Source organism: Engystomops pustulosus, chromosome 7 (genome assembly GCF_040894005.1).
Source record: "Engystomops pustulosus chromosome 7, aEngPut4.maternal, whole genome shotgun sequence".
NCBI lineage: Eukaryota > Metazoa > Chordata > Amphibia > Anura > Leptodactylidae > Engystomops > Engystomops pustulosus.
In genome coordinates, this window is record NC_092417.1 from 144,205,794 (window position 1) to 144,231,837 (window position 26,044).

The 26,044-nt window shown below is 39.6% G+C and overlaps 1 protein-coding gene across 10 annotated transcripts in view; it reads left to right on the forward strand.

Moving 5' to 3' along the window:
- Window positions 1-173: 173 nt before the first annotated feature.
- Window positions 174-26,044, forward strand: part of TNNT3 (troponin T3, fast skeletal type) — a 34,646-nt gene continuing 8,775 nt past the window's right edge. The window contains exons 1-8 of one of the 10 annotated variants that reach the window (XM_072118100.1): window positions 174-326; window positions 2,822-2,857; window positions 3,642-3,655; window positions 5,242-5,256; window positions 7,474-7,488; window positions 8,405-8,431; window positions 10,500-10,565; window positions 11,141-11,161. In XM_072118100.1, coding sequence (XP_071974201.1) covers window positions 2,838-2,857; window positions 3,642-3,655; window positions 5,242-5,256; window positions 7,474-7,488; window positions 8,405-8,431; window positions 10,500-10,565; window positions 11,141-11,161 — 178 coding nt within the window. In that variant the 5' untranslated portion in view covers window positions 174-326; window positions 2,822-2,837. The remainder of the gene's footprint in view (window positions 327-2,821; window positions 2,858-3,641; window positions 3,656-5,241; window positions 5,257-7,473; window positions 7,489-8,404; window positions 8,432-10,499; window positions 10,566-11,140; window positions 11,162-26,044) is intronic. The other 9 variants (XM_072118099.1, XM_072118101.1, XM_072118102.1 and 6 more) reach the window with 9 other exon arrangements.

Below are 26,044 nucleotides of genomic sequence, written 5' to 3' on the forward strand. Positions count from 1 at the left end.
GAAGGTGGTCTTCCTAATTTTATCAGCACACACACACACAAGGGAACATCTCCAAATTCTGCTGTCCTGCTTGGTCTATAATTAGTGAGTAAGTTGAGCTAAGACCCAAGTGTGCCCCCTCCCCTATAACCTGTGTTAAGCAGCTGTTCGTACACTTGTCCTGCCCCTTGTGCCTGCCACTCCTCACCCCCCTAAAGAGTGTCCAATCCCGTCGGGGTGCAGATCACATTTCGGTATAATTGCAAGACATAACCAGGCCGGGGGGTGATTGAAAAGTCTCACAACTGCTCCGACCCCCAGTGCTGCTCTCTGCTCTCCTGCCTCAGGTAAGAGAAGGGTGAGGGGGGGCTTAAAGGATACCCCTCAACCATGGGAAGGATACCCCAACACCATGTCTAAAGATTAGGAAGACAATACTCAAAGGACTGCAAAGTTTATTGGGTCTTTGTAATGCTTAAGGCACCAATATATATAAAACTCAATAGCCAAGGTCATAGTCTGGAGAGTATTTGAACTAACAGACCCCTGGGCTTGTAGGAAAGAAAAGATTTAGGAGAATGACTCTGTAATACTTTACGTTATTAGTGAGATCCCTCTTTTAATCCCATGGCACAAAACTGCTCAGAACTGCAGAGAGCAAGAATCCGGGATAAGCCAGGGACTGGCGAGACTGATGTCATAAATGTCACCCTGGCAGAAGTCCAGCATTGTGCTGTAGGTCACCTCAGAGTGCCGCCTAATAAACTGCCTTGAGTAGAAATATATTATTTAGAATTGGGTAGCTGGTCCTTTAAAAAAAAAACTTGTCTTTCCTTATTTTTCTATGCATTTTGTCTATTTATAGAATAATTCAATGTATTAATTTATACCCCAAAGCATGTAAAAAAATTTGTATTTTCCATGTGACCAAGTTTTTGCCTAACTATTGGAAAAAGAAACTTTGGTACCTACATTTTTAAATTGAATTAGAGTATTTCCCTTCTTGTTACTTTGTTACTCCAAGAAGGGAAATATTGTAATTCAATTAGTATTGGCCCCATATAATTTTTATTCAGTACTACTGTTTATCAATATATATAACCTTCACCTATATAATGTCTATCTATGTAATCTCTCTCTATCCATGTACCTATGCGATAAATATATATATATAAATATATACACACACACATATATATATATATATATAGATATATATATATATATATATATATTACTACTTTTCCCTGTCTAATGAACAAAAGGGAAGGACAGACGTGTGGCTACACCAGAGGTCATGGGCTGAGTATGTGTGTCATTTATAAAAATAGCCTCCATTGCACATATGTATTGGATATACAGTAGCGGCATGTACAGTAGGGAATGCTAGTGGTGGCATGTGAGGGTTGTCTACACAAGACAGGTGCCATTGTTTGTCATCACATTCTATATTTATTGGTAGGATCATGTATTACCAGCTGTTTTATGTGACCTGGATGCCTGGAAGGTTGATGTATGGAGCACAGGTTGATTGAAAGTAATGTCTACCAGCTGTCTTTGTGTCAGTGACAGAAGGGATCTTCTGGCCTTCAGAAATGTTCATAGTCTAAGCCCTTACCTTGAAGATTTAGAAAATAATTATGACTAGACATCAGTAAATGCAAACTTCTGTAGAAATTACTAGACTCTGTGAATGGATATTGCATACTGCAAATGCTTCTAAAATTGGCTAACCCGGAGAAAGATAAGACCAGGGCTGTAAAATGTCTCAAAAATGGCTCCCCTGTCAGGTCCAAATCACCTTTAAAGGACATTCCCAGGGTTCCTAAAATAGACAAGAATGCCCAGTTGTCCCCTGCCTGGTATCAGCCCGCCTCTCTTTACCCTATCATGTAACGTCTGAGTCACGCAGGCAGCACTGCTGGCTTCCCAAGTTTTCCTTACAGGGTGGAAGCCTAAATTAAGCTATAGGGTGACATTATCATCTCGCCTTGCACTGTACTACTAATCTCTCCATGAAGTATGCTGAACCGTTCCCCTAAGAACTGAAAACAAAATTTAAGATTTTATTATAATATATACATGGTGCAAATTGTACGTGTACTTGGTGGTCTTGTCTATATCTATACATCACAATATATTGGGTTTTTATAGGTATAGTAAAGGTTATATAAAAGAAAAGCTAAGGTGAATAGCAGTTTAAAGACATCATTGTTAGTTGCATGTACATAAAACTGTTTACTAGTAAAGCACAGTCTCATGAGTGACGTGGTTATATGTATTTCACATATTGTGAGAAATATGTATGTTACACATGGAGACGGTGGCTCATACAAAAACAAAATGACACCAAAAAGATGTGTATCTTCTGTGCAAAAAAAAAACAAACATATATATAGTCCTGAAAAAACAGACAGCACACCAGGATATAGAGTAAAGCAGGGTGTCTTTATTCCAGGTGCGACGCTTCAGTGGATAACTACCTTTTTCCAGCCCTGGTTATCCACCGAAATGTCGCACCTGGAATAAAGACACCCTGCTTTATGCTATATCCTAGTGTGCTGTCTGTTTTTTCGGGACTGTCTACATAGGACCTGAACCTAAGGTCTAAGGATTTGCACCCTGAAATTTCTTCTATACTAATATATATATATATATATATATATATATAATATTTAATCTATTTTTTATCTATTCCATCTACACCTGTATTATTTCGGTCTGTCTATAGTTATATTTATCCAATAATGGGCATTGTAAACGTAGTGTAGACACTGGTTAAGTCAATGGTTAGGGCTTCTAAGTTCTCATAGTCCTAATTGATTTTTGTTTGTTTTTTCAGCCGACCAAAATCCACCATGTCTGACACAGAGGAAGTGTAAGTATCCAGAGAACAGGTGTCCCAGTCTACCCATAAGGCTACTGCCAATTCATGTTTTCTCATGTAAATAAGGGATTTGTCTATGATCCTAACACCCAAGGGTTAACAATAGGGGCCTGGATGACTTTCTGGAGAGAAAAAATATCAGGGGTTATGGGAAAAAAACATTTATTTAATTCTTAGAGGTTGGACTTGATGGACTTGCGTCTTTTTCCAGCCTTAGATACTATGATACTGTGATTATACCTAATACCTGTATAACTATCTACCTATGAAGAAAGTCCAAAAAATGGGTGCACGTTTCATGTGGACAGACTGATGTCCTCCCAATAAACAATTCAGTCCAGGTAGAAAAAATAATGGTTGTAACCCCATATTCAGTGCATATTCTAGCTGAGCCTTTTTTAACTCTTTTCAGCTTTAAAAAGGCTCAGCTACAGCCGAAACTTCACACTGGATATGGATCACAATCTATTTTTTGGAGTGCTGTTTTTTTTCTGGACTATCTATGTATCCATCTGTCTATCTATCATCTCTTTTTCTCTCTCTATAAGTCATTGTATAGGCTTATTAGTTCAGAATAAGCTCCTTCTGCCATTTGTGCATATTGAAACAGGAATGACAGTATCTACCACAAACACTTAGGAGACTTAGTTTACATTATTTGGGGAATATGGATGATATTTATTACAAAATGTCACTAGAAGATGTTTTGTGTAATTCAGGTAATAAAAAATAGTGAACTAACAAATATTTTTTTATTTGTTCCCTTTTCCGTCAGTGATCAGGTGGAGGGTGAGTACAGCACTGAACCAATTTATTTCATGTAACTATGTCATACGATTATATGTCACAGCACCCAAAATCGCTGCTTACATTAAATACGAGATGGTCTGTCTATGGTCTGTATCTGGCATTGCAGCTCAGACCCCAAACCCCCCCAGCCTTACATACTGAGGGTCACTAGATAAATTAGATTTTTTGTAATACTTATTCAAACATTTTGGGTGAAGGAACCCTTTACCTGTGTAGATCGCCACTGATCCATCAATAAACTATAGTAATAATTGTTGAATCCTTACACTGTATCAATTAATGTGAAAGGTTCTCAGACCTTCCCTGTATATTGCAACCAATCAGGTCCCTGTTTTCAGTACATTCCATGCATTAGAAATGGGAACTGGAATCTGACTGGACACTGTGGGTAATACATGTATTGTCTTCACACCAGGCATGTGTCTAACACTATTTCCACACAATAATTTTCTATTAACATTGTCTTGTTTTATACTTCTTAATTATTACAGATGTGGCAGAGCTGAATATATCATTTAGTGTGACTTAATGTCTAGTAAACCATATACACTACGTACAAATGACGGGCACAGCTCTGCTACATCCGTATTTCATCACAATCTTCTATGCTGGAAGGATAACAATAACCTTGGCTCTGTCCTTGATTCTCACACTTTCTAACTCTATTCATTGTCTTATTCCAAATCTTGCATAACCATATTCATCCAATCAGTGACCAATGACCGCTCATCCCCTTCTCTTCTCATCTATTTAATATCTCTACTTTTGCCTACTGATCAACATAACTTTTTTCTAGCAAGGTCACCCGTGCCCATGAATATAAAGATATCTGCAGTATACTGGGACATTGACTCTAGAACTCACTCTAACTAACAGGATCCCTACTGCCACCTGCTGGCCTGTGTGTTAAATAACCATTGTTGACCATTACTTAGGTTCCAAATGCAGCAGAAGATCTTTCTTGCCATTGAAATGCTACAAAGTCATTATCATTTGAATATATATGTTCCATGTTCCTGCGGTAAGATGAATTAAGCTATAAATAAAAGCAATACAGCCACACAACTGAGCCTACTGATCTGCCACTATGTAGTGATCAGTTTTGCTATAGGTATTAATACTATTTTTTTTCTCATATAGAACAGATCATTTCATGAATAAAATTATAATTATAAAAAAAATATTTAATCCATGTTTGCTATTCAAAAAAATACATCATGCTTGTGTAATACACAAAGAAATGGTCCTCAAATGTGTAACAGTTTCTATATCTGCATACACCTCTTCTGTATCTGTTTACACTTATCTAAATCAGACATCCCCTTTAATAGTACAGCTGATCACAAGTGAGACCTTTGTATATTGATTTTGCAACCTTCACATTAGTTTACTTCCTCTTAAGCAGCCAGGTTCCTCTTCTGGTAGTTATGTTTTTATGTTGTCATGCATTTCCATGTTATGTAACCGAGATGACATTACTCGGTGGCATTGCTGTTTATGTTGCTTGTTGTGTTTGTCTTTGTTCACATAACTTTTTATTTTCTTTTATATCCACACACAAACAGAAGAATACGAAGAAGGTAAATTGGTGAACTCATTCGCCTCCTCACATCCTTGAGCCTAACCCTGTAATATGGATTCTCTATAATAATGTCACTAATGTTTCTTACTTCTTTACTTTAAAACATAGTCCCAGGTTATATTATAAAATATACAAAATGTATATTGTAACAATAGTAGTTCTGCTGTGAAGGGGTTACATAACACAGGAGCTTTAACAGTAAACTCTATAAAAAGCTCAATCTTTTTACATCACTGTTACTCCACTGATTCTGGCACAGTTAGAAATTTTTCTGTAGCCCCTCCAATCATTCAGTGTCACTCAATATCCCAAAATTTGCCTCCCTATTGTCAAGTAGGCGGTCCTGAGCTGGAGCAGACAGCCTGGCACAACCAACCTGACAATAGTGAACCTAACTGGTATATTGGGTGCAATAATGGCACTGATTGCTCAGAAATGGTGTAGGCTAAAAAAAACTAAATCCAACTGATCCAAAATCAGTGCAAAAGAGTTACAGTTGCCAAAAGGGAACCTGTCATCAAGCTTATGATTACTAAACCACAAGTAGAATCAAATCCCAAAAGGATCCCTTATGATGATGAGCCAATTTCTACTCATATGGGACCTTAAAATCTCAAGTTTTCTGCAGTCTGAAGCTCATGACAGGTTCCCTTTAATTGACTTTCTAGTCACATTTGTGAGTGTGCAGTGTAATTCACCCCATCAAATCCTCAGTTTCACGTAAACATTGTCATAATGATATTTATATATACATTTTTTTAGTTTTCACACCAGAATATTATTTATGAATCACCCAGGATAGGAGTTGAATGTTTATGTGCTGTGTTGGGGAGTGTAATATAAAAAACATGCACGTTCAAGGTAGTGCAAGTTCCTGCCCCACACTGTTCTCCTTTGCCGCCGCCCGCCCCCCTTCGCAGCCCTATGTTGCCCACTTGGCATGGAGATGGCTTGAAGGGGACATAATTGCAAATGCTGAAATAATTGTAATTATTTCAAGGCTGCTCTGCCATAGAAGCCCTCATCAATGTCCTACTGTATTTGTTTCCCATAGGAACCAATCACGGCACCGCTTTTATTTTGCATTCTGCTGCTGAAAAAAATCAAAGCTGTACTGTGATTGGTCCCTGTGTATTACACAGGAAAGGATACATTTAAAAAGTTGTCTAAGTGAAACAAAGAGAAAAAAAGAAAAAAATTAGCAACCAATCACAGCTCAGCTTTTATTTTCCACTATGGTAAAGGGAAATCTGTAGTGCGGTTTCTTTGGGTTACATACTTTCTTTTTCTCTTTGCCTCATATTTCTGCTTAAGTTTTTTTTATAACAGTGCCTTTTTTGCATTGTGGGTATTTGGCGCAGCTTGTGGATCGGGTGTGTTTTAATCCTTTCCACAGTGTTGCTAACATAATAGGCCCATTGGTTAGTGACCAGAGATTTCTCCGCAGTTAATCCGTAGGCAGACTTTTCCAAGGAGAAAGTCAAGGGGTGGTACCAAGCTTACATGTTAACGCGTATCCACAGGATAGGGGTTAACAGGGTCATCGGTGAAGGTCCAACTGATGAAGAACAGAGAATGGGATCCCGCTATCACTGATAGGTGAAGTGGTGGCTCACGTACGCGTCCTGCTTCTCCATTCATTATGGATAGCATAGCACAGCGCACGGCTATCAGCCGCTCCACCATTTATTAAAAATTCAATTTACTACTACAGACATTAGTCAATTATTGGAGGTTAGAACTTGCAGATTCCACCATCTGTGTGTTCTAACTCTGCGACATGTTGAAGGATCCCACTCATACCTACTGAGTAAATATCATTATGGCATTGGGTGTGACTGAGGATTTTTCTAGCATGATGCGTCCAGTGACACTTCCCATAACATCTATAATTACATTTCCTTCTGATAACAAGAGATTTACAATAATCAGGTTCAATGTAAACATTCACAATAAGAGTGCATGTCAAGCAGTCCATATGTTACTATATGGACCCCTCTTTCTGTACATTCACAACAATATGGATGTGCTGGAGGAAAGAATATCCATGTTTACCAGTATTTTGCTTGTAGTGTGTTACATTACTTATCGCTATAGTGTTGTATTGTAGCTGTGACTTCTGTACTGCATAGGTCCTTGTTGTGGGCTAACGTCTTTTGCTTTGTTTTCTTGCATCTCCTTCGTGCTCTTGCCGCAATGTCATAATGTCTGGCAGAAGAAGCCCAAGAAGGTATGTCTCAGTCTCTTAGACTAGGTCATATATGGGGTAATGGGTGGGAATTTCTGTGCCATTCAATCATATTCTCCTCTACTGCTGTGCCTCTGGTGTGTTTGGTGGGGTTTTTTAACATAAAAGAATGTCCACCCCCTATAAATTAAAGATCTGATCCCCAGACGTTTATATGTGAATTAGCGCCAAGGGGGCGGGGATTTTTACGAAAAAAACCCCACAAAAAAACCATCAAATTCTCCAGGCCACAACAGCAATCAAATAAGTATGTCATTCATCAACTGTACATGGTGACAGGACTTCTTTCAGTACAGTTTGGGAAATTTACATGTTATTTGCATAAAGCTGAATAATAAATTCTAACTCAGATAGGTCACTTTTAATAGCATGTTAGAGGAAACTTTTCATTATACTGTAGCCAACAAATGAGTCAGCTTAATGAAGTTGTTTCAGATTATTAACAAAGAAAGGTGCAAAGTCTTAAAGGGGTTACATGTGATTAGGAGGAAAAAAAAAGTTTTCCATGAAAGAGCGCCCCCCTTTGTTCATAGCTTGTGTTTGGTATTGCATTCTAATGAATGGACCGAGGCTGCAATACCAGACTCTACCAGTGAACAGATGTGGCACTGTTTCTAGAAAAAAAATACACATTTTTCTAATCACATAAAATACTTTTAAGCTTTTAGCCCTAAAAATGAGGCATGAAAGGCGCATGGGTAAAATTAACTCCACTAAGTTTGATGTCACATTGCATCATAAACAGTAGACTGACTCTTAGATGCATCAGGCGTAAAAGTGCTAAGTGTTATGTGGTAGAGGCACACATCCCATTGTGTTATGTAGTCTTGCGGCTTGGTGTCTCGATAGCTTATATGTCCTTTCTTTCCTCCTGTCTACTATTCCTCTCCTATTTAAGAAACAGTAGAAGAACCCCAAGAAGAAGGTATGTGATCTATTCATCCTCCTCACCAAGAAAAATATGGTGAACCCCATGCTCCATTTTTTCCAAATTTCCAAATAGAATTCCGCAGACTTAAGGAGATTGAATACAGGGGAACCGGATTTTGTCAGATATACATTTCAATGTAGTCAGGTGGACTTTGCCGGCTGCCACCAGTGATCATAGAAATTTACCGCATTGGGATGAGATGTGCTTGCTGGTATCTGTGCTGCATGAGGCACGCTGTGGCCTTGAGATCATATGATAAACATCATGTCTGCGTCTTCTAGCCAATGCTGGAACAAGGCACTAACATTCACATTTCAATGTACACAAAATACTCTTCTCATTAAAGGGGTATTCCAAGAATATGAACTTCTGATACAAAAGCCCAATAAGCTATTAATAAATGAATAGAGCAAAACTCAATGTCCTTAATCACAAAATGGAGCCTAAATAGTTTAAGATGGCTGACACAGGATACTACATCTCCCATGATCCCTCAGTTATTAGAAACAGTTCATCCCTCTCATCCTCTGCTCCCAGTGGTGATCTAACAGACTTTCTTGCTCTGTTACTATTGTAATGATGTGTGTAACTGCCATCACTGCACATTGCATCACTGAGATGACGTCTCACCCCAACACTGGCCATACTGGATGCACTAGAAGCAACCGATTACCGGCAAACATAGTGATGATCACTTCACACGTGATGTGGACGTGTGACCAGCAGCCATCTTCTGTCCTGTGTCTTCTCCACCATAATTCTTTATTATAGTCTATGCCCATAATATTTTTCTAAGGGGAGCTAAATTTACATATACTTTAATGACCCATTTGAATAAGATTTATCCTTATTCCTGGAATACCCCTTTAAGTAAATACAGAGATGATGGGAGAATGGTTTGATGCAGTTTAGCATTAAACAACAGTGAAGACTGTGCCAGCATTAGCTCCTATGTAGATGGGCATTTAGTACCCATGTTTATATTTTAGAGGTACATCAAGACCACCCATATCTATTGAAATGGACCTACAACACTATAAATAATTTCTATGGTGCTCTAGGCATTATGTGGACAGAGAAACAAGTGTACAATCTGCTCATCTGAATTAGGTATTAGAGATAAGTTCACACATGCATTTTTATTCTGTATGTTTTTGATTGTGATCGACCCATAAATGATAACAATTAGTCATCATTCCATCACATTTAGTCTGTTACATGGGTTGAAAAGCCCTTCTCATCTCCCATTTTAATTTACATTGGAAGGTGAAAAAGGAGTTGTCCAGGTTTTGTAAAACATGGCTTTCTCCTAAAACAGATCCATACCTGACCGTGGTTGGTGCATGGTTTTGCTACTGAGCTCTATTTCGTTTTATGTGCATATGAGCTGCAAAACCAGCCTAAACCAGCCATAGTCTGGTGTGGAGCTGATTTTGGAACAAAGCATAATGTTTTTTAACATTTAAAGTGAACCAGTTGTGCAGTCAATGAGGTCAAAAAGCCTTAGGAGGCAGTGACGTAACTGATGGGCCCCAGTGCAAGGTCTGTGCCGGGCCTTGACTATAATGTATGGATTATAGTACTAGTCTTCTCATATGGGAAAGTGGCACCTTATGCCTCTTGGGCCCAGCTGCGACCACACCCTCTGAACCCCCTCAAGTTATGCCCCCTATTAGGGGCCCATAAGATGTCTTTACACCATATAAGGACAGCATTACTATTTATAGTTGGGCCCAGCAACTTTGAGTTACCCCTCCAGTGCCTCCAGTGCAATTTTAAAAAGGCACATGCAGAGCAAATAAACATACTGTTTAACAAATGCAAGTGTGAAACCAGTCAGTAAAAAGGATGACTCTGGCATGAAGATCTCAAAACTGACGGCTCAATCAATGCACTTTCTTGATTTACGACAGAAACGATGGTCTGCCTCTTCCTACATTGTTATGCCTTGGCTTTTATGTTGCACTTTCTCCTTTCTTCTATCTGCCTTGCTTTCTAACCTTTGACTACCTGTACCCCAATCTGGCTATTGCGTTACTGCTTTTTGCCTTGGCAACTTAAGAAGAACCTCAAGATGAGGAGGAAGCAGTTCACGAGGAGCAAAGTTATGAGGAGGCTGAGGAGGAAGGTAAGACTTATTAACTGTCCTTCCTCATGGGTCCATTCTTCATCTATGGCCTCCTACACCATATCTTCATTCCATTTCATCCATTCATGTACATGAGTATTGTACACAAAAATGACTAAAGGTTTATAGATGATTTTACGTCTCTGGGACAAGAGAATACTGCTCTCCCTCCGTCATAAGATGTAAGACGTAAACTAGTCATTATGTCTGGTTCCTACTGATCTAGAAAGTTCTGAATGCAGGAATGGTTGGTAATGTGTTTTGCCTATGCCTGTCTGAATGCTGGTATTGCACGGCTAATGCATTTATCAGGTTACATCCTCCATCATTGTTATTAGCAGGTGGCATCATCTGTGTGCTCGCCAATGATGAGTTAGTGGTGTTTTTAAACAAGACGGTTGTTGCAATTCACTTGTTGTAAGAAATTCCATGGGACCAATGTGATCCAGTCATGAGTTCTGTGCATGAAGAGCCTGGTGGTTTGAAGCTCTGTAAATTACTGTTTGGTTGATGTCATAAGTTGCTCTCTAAGAAAACCAGACACAAAAGAGCTAACAATTTCTTTTCATTTACAGAACACGGAGAAGAATATGATGGTATTTCATTTCCACTTTTTTTTCCTTAATTTCTTCCCGATACATGTTAAGTCTCTCCCTTCCTGTATACGTTTGTAGGCTGGGCCAAGACTGCTGGTCAGTGGTGGGCAATCGTAGGGGTCAGAAGCATGGGTTGCACCATGACTACTTTGAATTTCAGGTTTCTAAGGAAGCCCAATGTAAATTGACCTATTCATAGCCTCTAATATGGCTGAATTATGGTAGAATATATAATTTTAAGATGCTTGGTCCTTTATTGCCTACCTCTACCATGAAACTGGAACAAACCTTATAGTTACTTAGTCATTTCAAATCCGTCAATTGGAAGGGATTTGATATATATATGGACCAAATGATACAACCTAAAGCAACAATAAAGCTGTAGACTGCATCTGGCATTTATCCGAAATGGAAATAAGTGAGGGATGGTGTGAGAGGAACCCTACGTAGAGACATCTACGGTACTCTCAGCCAATCATCATTAGACCTCACACACACAAATGTAGTTTGGAGGCATGTGCTAGCCATTGTTTCAATGGCTAGCACATCTCCTCATGTTTCCAAAGCCCCAAGTGGTTTCCTCTGCCCAAGCCACAAAACTCAGAGCAGTTCCTATTCCTACTGGTGTTTTCAGCTCATGAACCACATGTCCATTGTTTGCTGTCCATGATATGCAAACGTTTTTTTGTACATGAGGCCTTACTCTCCCAGGGTTCCCCATTGGTTGGAACCCACTAACAGATTTCTCCTTGACATCTTTCTTAAGTGCCAGCTACAGTTTAGAGCCTAACACATCAGTGCTTTTTTTAATATTGTATCAGTCGGGTCGACCATATATAAAGTACATATTAAACTAATGTCATTCTATGTCTGTTCCAGAAGGGTTGGCTCAGCCTTAATTTATCTTTCGTTATCCCCTTGTTAACTAAATATATTTTCCCCCTTTCCCTTTCTCCTTGTGATTGAACTGATGGATAATCTGCGGATGTGGCACGTTTTAAATTTCCTATTTATTTCCAACAGCCTTATTTCCAGTGTTCTCTGGATATGAAGCCCATTCTTCCTCATGTTGTTCCTTTCTTTCATACCTTCCCTCTCTCTCTCCCATTTCTACCACGCCTTTAAGCTCTACATTGTTGTCCGCTACTTTAACGTATCCGTAACTATTCTTGCTTTTCCATTAACTGGATACATTTTAAGCCCTCATGCATACAACCGTGTGCACATTCTGGGCCACAAACAATGGGCAGTGTGACATTGTTTGCGGCACATCTGATATCGGCTTGTAAGCAACGCTCACTCTGCCGATGTCAACAGAAAATGACTGCCCTGCAGTGCATGCACCGTGCCCCGAACTATTATCTAGCTGTAAAAATGCGGCCCCATTTCACAGTCATGTGCATGAGGCTTAACTTGTATCTACTACATACAGAATCACTTAAACATCTTCATACAGCTGCCCTCCTTTTATCCACTATTACATCTGCATGCTGCTCCTCTTATCCATTTACTAGCAGATACACTTTCCCTATCTATCTATCTATCTATCTATCTATCTATCTATCTATCTATCTATTTGTCTCTACTTCTAATCTCGTTTGTGTCCACCTATAGCTCTACTCTCTTATCTATCAACAAGTAATTTCACTTTCCTATCTATCTGGAAATAGCTTTACTCTTCTGTAGATCCGTCTATGGAGCAGTTTCTGCTTATAGCCTTGTCCTGAAAGTTGCTCCATGTTTCTGAACATCCTCCTATACATCTGCATTGAACTTCCCTTCTATATATTATCCCCACTGGCTTATCTAAATGTAGTTCAATTCTTCTACCTAGCTCTTATAAGATTCATCTGTAGCTCTACTCTCCTGACCATCTGTCTGTTTCTCTGCTTCATATGCATACACACTGCTTTTTAACTTTCATTGTCACTTCTTTTTCAAAGCAAATTTTCACTCTCATTCTCATATCAATCTTACCTCCTATCTATCCACATGTATCTACGCTTTCCAATTTATCTGTATGTTGTTCCACTTTCCTATCTATTCTCCTGAAGTAATTCTTTCTATCCAGCCACCTGCACCTCCCTGCCTCTAAACTTCTGTCACTTTTCCCTATCCACCTATGTGTAACTCCTTTCTCCTTTCCACCTGCATATTCCTAACCATCTCTGGAAAGCTCCACTCTCCTATCTATCTACCTGTTGCTCTTTTCTCCTATCTATTCAGTTGTAGGTGCACTCTAGATTATGCCTGTAACCTCACGCTTCTATCAATCCATCTCTACTATCCAATCCATCAGCATGTAGTTCCTATTTATCCATTTAACACTGGGCTATTTTATCTAGCTTCTTGCTGCTCCACATTTCTGATCTATTTGCCTGAAAGTCCACTCTCCTATCCCCATATAGCTCCACTTATCTCTATTCTCTTGGCATGGTACTGTACACTACTATGTGCCTGTAGTAATTTGCTCCTATGTTTACTACCTTTCCAAGTCCACCTCCGTTCTCTTTTATATCAATTGTTGGCTTCACTCTCTGCCAGATTTAGACTCCACTATCTATTCACCTGTAGATTCACTTTCCTGTGTATCTTCCTTACTTTATGCATTTAGATTGACTTCCCTATCCCATTGGCTGTAGTTCTATCTATTTACCTGATGTATAATTCTCCTAACCACTTGCCTGTAGCTTTACTGTCCTATCCAATTGCCTGTAGCTCTACTGTCCTATCCATCTACCTGTAGGTCTACTGTCCTATCTATCTACCTGTAGCTCTACTGTCCTATCTATCTTACTGTAGCTCAGTTTTCCTATCCATCTGCCTGTAGCTCTACTGTCCTATCCATCTACCTGTAGCTCTACTGTCCTATCTATCTTACTGTAGCTCAGTTTTCCTATCTATCTGCCTGTAGCTCTACTGTCCTATTCATCTGCCTGTAGCTCTACTGTCCTATCCATCTACCTGTAGCTCTACTGTCCTATCTATCTTACTGTAGCTCTACTGTCCTATCCATCTGCCTGTAGCTCTACTGTCCTATCCATCTACCTCTAGCTCTACTGTTCTATCTATCTTACTGTAGATCAGTTTTCCTATCCATCTACCTGTAGCTCTACTGTCATATCCATCTACCTGTAGCTCTACTGTCCTATCTATCTTACTGTAGCTGAGTTTTCCTATCCATCTGCCTGTAGCTCTACTGTCCTATCTATCTTACTGTAGCTCAGTTTTCCTATCCATCTACCTGTAGCTCTACTGTCCTATCTATCTTACTGTAGCTCTACTGTCCTATCCATCTGCCTGTAGCTCTACTGCCCTATCCATCTGCCTGTAGCTCTACTGTCCTATCCATCTGCCTGTAGCTCTACTGTCCTATCTATTTTACTGTAGCTAAGTTTCCTACACATTAACCTGTAGCTATACTGCCCTATCTATCTTACGGTAGCTCAGTTTTCCTATCCATCTGCCTGTAGCTCTACTGTCCTATCCATCTACCTCTAGCTCTACTGTTCTATCTATCTTACTGTAGATCAGTTTTCCTATCCATCTACCTCTAGCTCTACTGTCATATCCATCTACCTGTAGCTCTACTGTCCTATCTATCTTACTGTAGCTGAGTTTTCCTATCAATCTGCCTGTAGCTCAACTGTCCTATCCATCTGCCTGTAGCTCTACTGTCCTATCTATCTTACTGTAGCTCTACTGTCCTATCCATCTGCCTGTAGCTCTACTGTCCTATCCATCTGCCTGTAGCTCTACTGTCCTATCTATTTTACTGTAGCTAAGTTTCCTACACATTAACCTGTAGCTATACTGCCCTATCTATCTTACGGTAGCTCAGTTTTCCCATCCATCTGCCTGTAGCTCTACTGTCCTATCCATCTACCTCTAGCTCTACTGTTCTATCTATCTTACTGTAGATCAGTTTTCCTATCCATCTACCTGTAGCTCTACTGTCCTATCTATCTTACTGTAGCGCAGTTTTCCTATCCATCTGCCTGTAGCTCTACTGTCCTATCCATCTGCCTGTAACTCTACTGTCCTATCTTTCTGTAGCTCTACTGTCCTATCCATCTGCCTGTAGCTCAGTTTTCTTATGTATCTGCCTGTAGCTCTACTGTCCTATCTATCTTACTGTAGCTCAGTTTTCCTATCCACCTGCCTGTAGCTCTACTGTCCTATCCATCTGCCTGTAGCTCTACTGTCCTATCTATCTACCTGTAGCTCTACTGTCCTATCTATCGTACTGTAGCTCAGTTTTCCTATGTATCTGCCTGTAGCTCAGTTTTCCTATCCATCTGCCTGTAGCTCAGTTTTCTTATGTATCTGCCTGTAGCTCTACTGTCCTATCTATCTTACTGTAGCTCAGTTTTCCTATCTATCTGCCTGTAGCTCTACTGTCCTATCCATCTGCCTGTAGCTCTACTGTCCTATCCATCTACCTGTAGCTCTACTGTCCTATCTATCGTACTGTAGCTCAGTTTTCCTATGTATCTGCCTGTAGCTCAGTTTTCCTATCCATCTGCCTGTAGCTCTACTGTCCTATCAATTTTACTATAGATCATTTTTCCTATCCATCTGCCTGTTGCTCTACTGTCCTCTCTATCTTACTGTAGCTCAGTTTTCCTATCCATCGGCCTGTAGCTCTACTGTCCTATCCATCTGCCTGTAGCTCTACTGTCCTCTCAATTTTACTGTAGCTCAGTTTTCCTATCCATCTGCCTGTAGCTCTACTGTTCTATCCATCTGCCTGTAGCTCTACTGTCCTATCTATCTTACTGTAGCTCAGTTTTCCTATCTATCTGCCTGTAGCTCTACTGTCCTATCCATCTGCCTTTAGCTCTACTGTCCTATCCATCTACCTGTAGCTCTACTGTCCTATCTATTATACTGTAGCTCAGTTTTCCTATTCATCTGCCTGTAGCTCTACTGTCCTATCCATCTCCCTGTAACTCTACTGTCCTATCAATTTTACTGTAGATAATTTTTCCTATCCATCTGCCTGTTGCTCTACTGTCCTCTCTATCTTACTGTAGCTCAGTTTTCCTATCCATCGGCCTGTAGCTCTACTGTCCTATCTATCTTTCTGTAGTTCTACTATCCTATCCATCTACCTGTAGCTCTACTGTCCTATCCATCTGCCTGTAGCTCTACTGTCCTATCCACCTGCCTGTAGCTCTACTGTCCTATCCACCTGCCTGTAGCTCTACTGTCCTATATATTTTACTGTAGCTCAGTTTTCCTATCTATTTGCCTGTAGCCCTACTATCCTATCTATCGTACTGTAGCTCAGTTTTCCTATCCATTTGCCTGTAGCTCTACTGTCCTATCCATCTGCCTGTAGCTCTTCTGTTCTATCTTTCTGTCGCTCTACTGTCCTATGCATCTGCCTGTAGCTCTAATGTCCTATCCATCTGCCTGTAGCTCTACTGTCCTATCTATCTTACTGTAGCTCAGTTTTCCTATCCATCTGCCTGTAGCTCTACTGTCCTATCTATTTTCCTGTTGCTCTACTGTTCTATCCATCTGCCTGTAGCTCTACTGCCCTATCTATCTTACTGTAGCTCTACTGTCCTATCCATCTGCCTGTAGCTCTACTGCCCTATCCATCTGCCTGTAGCTCTACTGTCCTATCCATCAGCCTGTAGCTCTACTGCCCTATCTATTTTCACCTCAAGCTTCTGTAGCTCATTTTTTCTAACCATCAGCCTGTAGCTCTACTGTCCTATCATTCTGCCTGTAGCTTCATTGTCCTATCCTGTCTGAAGCTCAATTTTCCTATCCATCTGCCTGAAGCTTTATTGCCTATCCTATCTGCCTGTTGCTCCATTTGCCTTTCACATGCTTGTAGCTTTGCTGCCCTATTTGACTGTAGCTCAATTTTCTATACATCTTTCTGTAGGTCTACTTTCCCACCTGTAACAGTTTTCTTATCAATCTGCCTATAGCTCATTTTTCTTGTAGTTTAATTTTCCTAACCATTTTCCTGTAGCTCTATAGTCTGAGGTATCTGCATATAGCTCAATATTCTTCTTTATCTGCCTGCAGCTCAATTTTCCAATGTGCCAAAAGTTTAATCTTCTTATACATCTGCCTGTAGCTCTGCTGTCCTATTTATCTGCCAGTAGCCTAATTATATATCCATCTATCTTCTGTCCTATCTACCTGCCTGTAGCTCAATCTACCTGCCTGTAGCTCAATTTTCTGTACAATCTGCCTGTAGCCCTACTGTCTTATCTGCCTGTAGCTCATGTTTTCTATCAATCTACCTTTAGCTCACTTTTTCTATCCACCCGTCTGTAGATACATTTTTCTATCCATCTGCCTGTTGCTAAATTGTACTCTCCATCTGCCTTTAGCTGTACTGTACTTTCTGCCTACAGCTCAATATTCCTCAATGTCAGCCTGTATATCTCCTGTTCTGCTTATATACCTGAAGTTCAATTTACTTATACATCTGACTGTAGCTCTATTGTCTGCTCTGCTTGTATCTCAGTTTTTCTATACATCTCTACCTGTAGCTCCACCCTCTTTCTATCTGACTGTAGCTCAGTTTTTCTATACATACATACATCTGGCTGTAGCTCTACTGTATCATACTATTAATTTGCCTGTTGTTTATTTTTTCCTATTTATTGTCTTATAGCTCTGTTGACCTATCTTCCTGTAGCTCTATTGTCCTATCTATATGCATGTAGCTATATTTTCTTATCCATCTGCCAGTAGATCCACTATCTATCTGCCTGTAGCTCTAATGTCTTATCGATCTGCAGCTCAAGCTTCCTATGCATCTTCCTGTAGTTTTTAGGCCCCTTCCTCACTTGCGAGTGTGATGCGATGAACTCGCATCACACTCCCAGCGCGTGCTGCCGGGACCTCCCGGCCCGAGAGCTACAAACCGGTTTGCATGCTTAGGGTCGGGAGATGCTGGCAGCGCGCGTTGCGAATGTGATGTAAGTTCATCGGATCACACTTGCAAAGGGCCTAATTCTCCTTTCCTACCTGCCAGTAGCTCTATTGTCCTATTTATCTGCCCAAAGCTACACTTTCCTATCCATCTGCCTGTAATTCTACTATCTTATTCATCTTCCTGAAGCTCAGTTTTCCTATCCATCTGCCTGTAGCCCTACGGTGCTATCTGCCTGTAGCTCATTTTTTCCTATCCTTCTGCCTGTAGCACTGATGTCCTATCTATCTGCAGCTCAAGCTTCCTATGCATCTGCCTGTAGCTCAATTTTACTATCCTATCGGCCGGTAACTCTACTATCCTATCTATCTGACTGGAGCTAAATTTTCCTATCCATCTGCTAGTAGCTGTTCTATCCAGCAATTTTCTTATCCATCTGCCTGTAGATCTACCTTTCTATCAATATGCCTGTAGTTTTATTGTCCTATCTCTCTGCCTTTAGCTCAATTTCCCTATCCATCAGTCTGTACCTCTGTTGGCCTACATGCATGTAGCTCAATTTTCTCACCATCTGCCTGTAGCTCCACTGTCCTATACATAATTTCCCTATCCATCTGCCTGTAAATCTACTTTCCTATTAATATGCCTTTAGCTGAATTTTTAAATCCATCTGCTTGTAGATCTATCTAGCAAAAGGAATATGCTCCTAGCACTGAAATTAATATACTCCTAGTCTTCTTCATTCATATATTATTGTATTAGTTTGCACTTTAACAAAAAAATAAAACAATTTAGGAAATAAAAAGGCGATGCTAGGAGTATATTCCTTTTACTTGTTCCCATTTTTGTCTATATTCGTGGGAGGACTGGAGTTTTTTTAATCTGCCTGTCCGTTTTCCAATTCATCTGCCTACTGTCCTATCTATCTATCTGCCTGTATTTCTACTCCTATCTATCTGCCTGTGGCACTACTGTCCTATCTATCTGCCTGTAGCGCTATTGTTCTATCTATATACCTTTAGCTTTATATTTAAGCCTGTAGATTAATAACCCTTCAATATGCCTGTAGCTCAGTTTTCCTATCCATCTGCCTGTAGCCCTACTGTCCTATGTTTTCGTCTGTAGCTGTATTGTGAGCACCCTTGATCCAATGGGGAAAAAAATTAACATCCAAGGGCAGGTAATTTTTTTGTCTTCAATAAAAACAATGTGGAAATAGGAATGTGGGAACAACTGATCCTTATCTGGACATATGGAATTGTTGCTGCCTATCCCTCATCAGAATTCCATTGCTTGGTCCGATTTTAAATGGAGTGGGTAAGAATGTGGAAAAAGTGACACATATATACATATGCTGGGGTTTATGCATATAAGTATATATGTTGGCGCTCGACTCCCAAAGGAAATAGAAAGGTAGGTCTCATCAAGACATTTTTTTCATTCCAATAGTAAAGTGTAGCTCTACTGTACGATTCAAATGCCTGTAACTAAATTTTCCTATTCATCTACCTGTAGCTCTACTGTTCTGTCAATATACCTGTAGCTTATTTATCCTATTCATCTGCATGTAGATCTACTGTCCTAGTATATAACTGTAGCTCTACTCTCCTATCCATCTGCCTGCAGATCCATTTTTCTAACCATCTGCCTGTAGTTCTACTATCCTACTCATCGGCCTGAAACTCAATTTTTCTATTCATCTATCTATAGCTCTACTATCCTATCTATGTACTTGTAGCTCCATTTCCCAATATATGTCCGCATAAGGCTAAATTTTCTTATATATCTACCTGGAGCTGAAGTATCTTGTATATCTGCCTCTAGCTGTACTGTCCTATCCATCAGCCTGTAGCTGTACTGTCCTATATATCTGCATGTAACTTAATTTTCCTATTCAACTGCCTATAACAATACTATCCTATCTATATACTTGTAGCTCACTTTTCCTATATATCTGCCTGTAGCTACATTTTTTTATCCATCTGCCTGAAGCTCAATTTCCCTATTAATCTAGCTGTAGCTCTACTGCCCTCTGCATCTACCTGTAATCTGTAATCTGCCTGTAACTCAATTTTCCTTTTTATCAGCCTTTAGTTCTAGTGTTGTATCTTTATACCTGTAACTCCATTTTTACACCTATCTGCCTGTAACTAAATTTCCCAATTCATAAGCCTGTAGCTCTACTGTACTATCTATATGCATGTACTTCAGTTTTCCTATTTATCTACCTGTAGCCCTGCTGTCTTATCCATCTGCCTGTAACTCAATTTTCCTATCATCTAGTAGTAGCTCTAATTTCCTAAATATCTTCCCAAAGCTAAGTTTTCCTATCCAGATGCTTGAAGCTCTTCTGTCCTACCCATATCCTTGTAGCTCAATTTCCCCATTCATCTACTTGTAGTTTTACTATCCTATCTATATGTCTGTAGCTCCACTGTCCTATCCATCTGCCTGTACTCAATTTTCCTTTTCATTTTCCTGTAGTTCTAGTCCTATATAACTGCCTGCAACTCCATTTTCCGATCTATTTGCTTGTAGCTCAGTTTCTTATTCATCTACCTGTAGCTTTCCTGTCCTATAAATCTGCCTGTAACTCAATTTCCCTATCATCTGCGTGGTGTTCTACTGTTCTAAGTATATGCCTTTAGCTAAGTTTTTCCTATCCATCTGCCTGTAGCTCTAGTGTCCTAGCTATATACTTGTAGTTCTATCTTCCTTTGTATCTGTCTGTAGCTTTAGTGTCCTAGCTATATACTTGTAGTTCTACCTTCCTTTGTATCTGCCTGTAGCTCTACTGTCCTAGCTATATACTTGTAGTTCTACCTTCCTTTGTATCTGCCTGTAGCTCTACTGTCCTAGCTATATACTTGTAGTTCTATCTTCCTTTGTATCTGCCTGTAGCTCTACTGTCCTAGCTATATACTTGTAGTTCTATCTTCCTTTGTATCTGCCTGTAGCTCTAGTGTCCTAGCTATATACTTGTAGTTCTACCTTCCTTTGTATCTGCCTGTAGCTCTAGTGTCCTAGCTATATACTTGTAGTTCTACCTTCCTTTGTATCTGCCTGTAGCTCTAGTGTCCTAGCTATATACTTGTAGTTCTACCTTCCTTTGTATCTGCCTGTAGCTCTACTGTCCTAGCTATATACTTGTAGTTCTACCTTCCTTTGTATCTGCCTGTAGCTCTAGTGTCCTAGCTATATACTTGTAGTTCTATCTTCCTTTGTATCTGCCTGTAGCTTTAGTGTCCTAGCTATATACTTGTAGTTCTACCTTCCTTTGTATCTGCCTGTAGCTCTACTGTCCTAGCTATATACTTGTAGTTCTACCTTCCTTTGTATCTGCCTGTAGCTCTACTGTCCTAGCGATATACTTGTAGTTCTATCTTCCTTTGTATCTGCCTGTAGCTCTACTGTCCTAGCTATATACTTGTAGTTCTATCTTCCTTTGTATCTGCCTGTAGCTCTAGTGTCCTAGCTATATACTTGTAGTTCTACCTTCCTTTGTATCTGCCTGTAGCTCTAGTGTCCTAGCTATATACTTGTAGTTCTACCTTCCTTTGTATCTGCCTGTAGCTCTAGTGTCCTAGCTATATACTTGTAGTTCTACCTTCCTTTGTATCTGCCTGTAGCTCTACTGTCCTAGCTATATACTTGTAGTTCTACCTTCCTTTGTATCTGCCTGTAGCTCTAGTGTCCTAGCTATATACTTGTAGTTCTATCTTCCTTTGTATCTGCCTGTAGCTCTAGTGTCCTAGCTATATACTTGTAGTTCTACCTTCCTTTGTTTCTGCCTGTAGCTCTAGTGTCCTAGCTATATACTTGTAGTTCTACCTTCCTTTGTATCTGCCTGTAGCTCTAGTGTCCTAGCTATATACTTGTAGTTCTATCTTCCTTTGCATCTGCCTGTAGCTCTAGTGTCCTAGCTATATACTTGTAGTTCTACCTTCCTTTGTATCTGCCTGTAGCTCTAGTGTCCTAGCTATATACTTGTAGTTCTACCTTCCTTTGTATCTGCCTGTGGCTCTAGTGTCCTAGCTATATACTTGTAGTTCTACCTTCCTTTGTATCTGCCTGTAGCTCTAGTGTCCTAGCTATATACTTGTAGTTCTACCTTCCTTTGTATCTGCCTGTAGCTCTAGTGTCCTAGCTATATACTTGTAGTTCTATCTTCCTTTGCATCTGCCTGTAGCTCTAGTGTCCTAGCTATATACTTGTAGTTCTACCTTCCTTTGTATCTGCCTGTAGCTCTAGTGTCCTAGCTATATACTTGTAGTTCTACCTTCCTTTGTATGTGCCTGTGGCTCTAGTGTCCTAGCTATATACTTGTAGTTCTACCTTCCTTTGTATCTGCCTGTAGCTCTAGTGTCCTAGCTATATACGTGTAGTTCTATCTTCATTTGTATCTGCCTGTAGCTAAATTGCTTGGAGCCTGAAGCTCAACTGTCCTGAATATCTGCCTATAGCTCAGTTTTACTATCCATCTGTCTATAGCTTAATATAGATGTCTGCATTTCCCCATTGTTTAGCCCCATTTAGCCCCATCTATATCTCCTTTATAGCACTGCTCTACTACCTATCTGCTTTGCCTTCCTATCCAGCTACGTGCATCTCCATCCTTTACAACACTATAAGGCTATTCTATCATTAGTCACAACTATCAATTCATAATCTCCCTACCTATATTATCTCTCTTCTATCTTATTTTTAAATTGACTTGACCTTTATTGTATATTTATGTCCATGGAAATTAAAACACATCTCATGCATTTGTTCCGCTCTCTAGACCTCTCTATACTGTTTCCTTTTTCTTTCTTCCTTTCCATATTTCCTTTCTCCTTGCCCCTATTTGTTCTCTTATCCTTCATATTTCCTTCTCTTTCTCCATGATCCCTCATCCCATTTTGGAGGTTTCCTCTCTTTCTTTATATTTCCACCAACTTTTTCGCTTAAAGGGGTTTTCCACTAAACATGTTAGCTTGGTGATTGGTGAGGGTCTCAGTGATGGGACCCCCACATATCATGAGAATGGGGGTCCGTTGGGGGCCATCAGCTCCATAGAGATGAACGGGGCAATCGGACCATGCACGATCGGCTGCTCTGGTTGTCTCATCAATGAGACCTCCTCCGAACAGCAACTTATGCCCTGTCCTAGGGATAGGGTCTAACTTGTTTATTGGGAAAACCCCTTTAACTTCTTTTTCTCCAGGCCCTCTCTCTTCTCTTTACACTTTTCATCACTTCAACTTCTGTACAATATCTTCCCTCCTTTTTGTTTATCATTCTCATCCTTTATCCTCTTTCTACATGATTTCTCTCTTCCTTTCTCTTTCCAAAATACTTCACTTCCTTTCTATTTTATCCCCTCTTTCTCCCTGCTTTCTCTCTTACCATCTCTTTCTGTATTCTTCCTCTCTCCTCTTTCCCATTAATCTCTTCCTTTCTTTCTTTCTTTCTTTCTCGAACACCTCCTCTCTTCCTTTTTATCCATGCTTTCTCTTTTCCCTTTTCTTTCTTCAACATTTTACTCTTCTATTCTCGGTCTCCTTAATTATCCTTATTACATTATCTTTCTCCTTGCTTTCTCTTTTACAATCTACTTCTTCCTTGCTTTGTCTCTATTCCTCTAGTTGTTCCATACTTCCTCTTTTTCAATGCTTGCTCTACTTCCTTTTTCATTCATACCTTTTTTCCATCATGCTTCCTGTCTTTTAATACTTTTTCAATGCTCCCTCTCTTTTCCTGCATTTATTTCATACTTCCTCTCTTTCCCCATGCTTCATCTCTTCCTTTCTTAAACACCTCTGCTTTAACTTTTTTATCCATGCTTTCTCTCTTCCATTTCTTTACAATTTCCCTCTGCTATTCTATTTCTCCTTGATCCTCCTTTTTTACATCCTCTTTCTCCTTGCTTTCTCTATCACCATTTCTTTCTTTATGTTTCCTCTTCCCATTTGTTATACTTTCATTTTCCTCCTCTTATTCCTTGCTTTCTCTCTTTTTCTCCTCTTATTCCATGCTTTCTCTTCCCTTTTTTCATTAATTCTCCTTTTCCCCGCTTCTTCCATGCTTCCGGTCTTTTAAACCTCATCCGCAATGCTTTCTCTATTTCCTCCTCTTTTCCCATACTTCCACTCTTTTAATCCTCTTCTTCTATGCTTCCTTTCTTTTCTGCCTCTTCTTCTATGCATCCTTTGTTTTAATCCTCTTCTTTGATGTTTCCTCTGTTTTCTCTCTCTTCTTCCATGCTTCCTTCCTTGGTACTCCCTTTTCCCTATGTTTCATCTCTTCCTTTCTTTCTTGAACCCCTCCTCTCTTCCTTTTTATTCATGCTTTCTCTCTCCCCTTTCTTTTCTTAACATTTTCGCTCTGCTCTTTCTCATTAATCCTCCTTATTACATCCACTTTCTCCTTGATTACCGTTTCTTTCTATATGATTCCTTTCTCCAATTTTATGCTCTCCTCTTATTCCTTGCTTACTCTTTCCTCTTCTTTTGCCATGCTACCTCTACCCCTTTTCATGAATTCTCTTTACCAACTCTTCTTCCTGTGTTTTAATCCTCTTCAACCATGCTTTACCTCTTTCTTCCTCTTTTTCATACTTTCTCTCTTTTAATCCTCTTCTGTGCTTCCTCTCTTTTCTCCCTCTTTTTTCATGCTTCCTTTCTTTTAACCCTCTACTTCCTTGCATCCTTTATTTTTCCCAACTTTTTCCATGCTTCCACTCTATTTCCCCTCTTCTTCTTTGCTTCCCTCCATGCTTTTTATACCCCATTCACATGCTTTAACTTTTCCCATTCTTCTTCTCTAATGCTTCCTCTTTTCTACATCTTCTTCCATGCTTTCTGTTTTTTAATCCTCTCCTTCCATGCTTACACTACTTCCACCTCTTTTCCCACATTTCATATCTTCTGCTATTTCTCAAACACCTCCTCTCTTCCTTCTTTATACATGCTTCCTCTCTTCCTTTTTCTTTCTTCAAAATTAGCTTCTTTGATCTGCTCTTCTCATTCTCATTTCGCCTCCTTATTACACCCTCTTTCTACTTGCTCTGTATTAGCATCTCTTTCTCATGCTTCCTCCCCTCTTCTTCCTTGATGCTACCCTTTTCTCTTCTTTCTCTATGCTTTAACCCTGCTTTCTCATTTCTTCTTTCTCACTTTTTCTATACTTTCTGTCTTTTAATCCTGTTTTTCCATGTTTTCTCTCCTTCCTCCTCTTTCCCCATGCTTCATTTATTTTCTCCTCTTCTTCCATGCTTCCTGTCTTTTAATCCTTGTCTTCCCAGCTTCTCTCTTTCCTCCTTTTTCCCCATGCTTTATCTCTTTCCTTCTTTATTTCAAATTCTGCTCTATTCTCCTATTTATCGAGGCTTCCTTTCATCCATCACATCCCACCTTAATCTTCCACTTAATTATAGTTTCCACTTTTCCTTTCTTTATCTGTCCACTTTCTCACTACATCATACTTTCTCTTTTCCCTCTTCTTTCTGCATTATATTAACCCTTCGTCCCTTCTCTATCCTCTCATTTTGTCTTTTCTATATATAATTTGCACTTTATCTCCCTCACATTCCATTTTTGTCTCTAGATCCTGAAGTAACCAGTTGTTTTCCATTAACGTATCATTGACTGTCTGTGGACTGTGCTTTTTATTTTACAATTCCTACACTGCTGGTCTAGAAGCTTTAGTTATTTCTAGGACAGGGGATACTGTGGGGTATTTTCTTGGATCTTAACAGATATTGTACAATGAGGATTTCTATGGAACAGTAAAGCAAAGTACAAAATCTTGCTTGACATTCAGTCAGATATAGGTTTAATATTGTTATCTAATTTAGCTATTATATACATCCATCAATATAAACTCATCTGTCCTGGTAGTAATAAACTGGAAATGCATAACAGTTTTGTGTGTGGAATTGTAGACGCATACAGAAGATTAGAAAAAAAACTACATACGTCACCAGTTCTACTAAA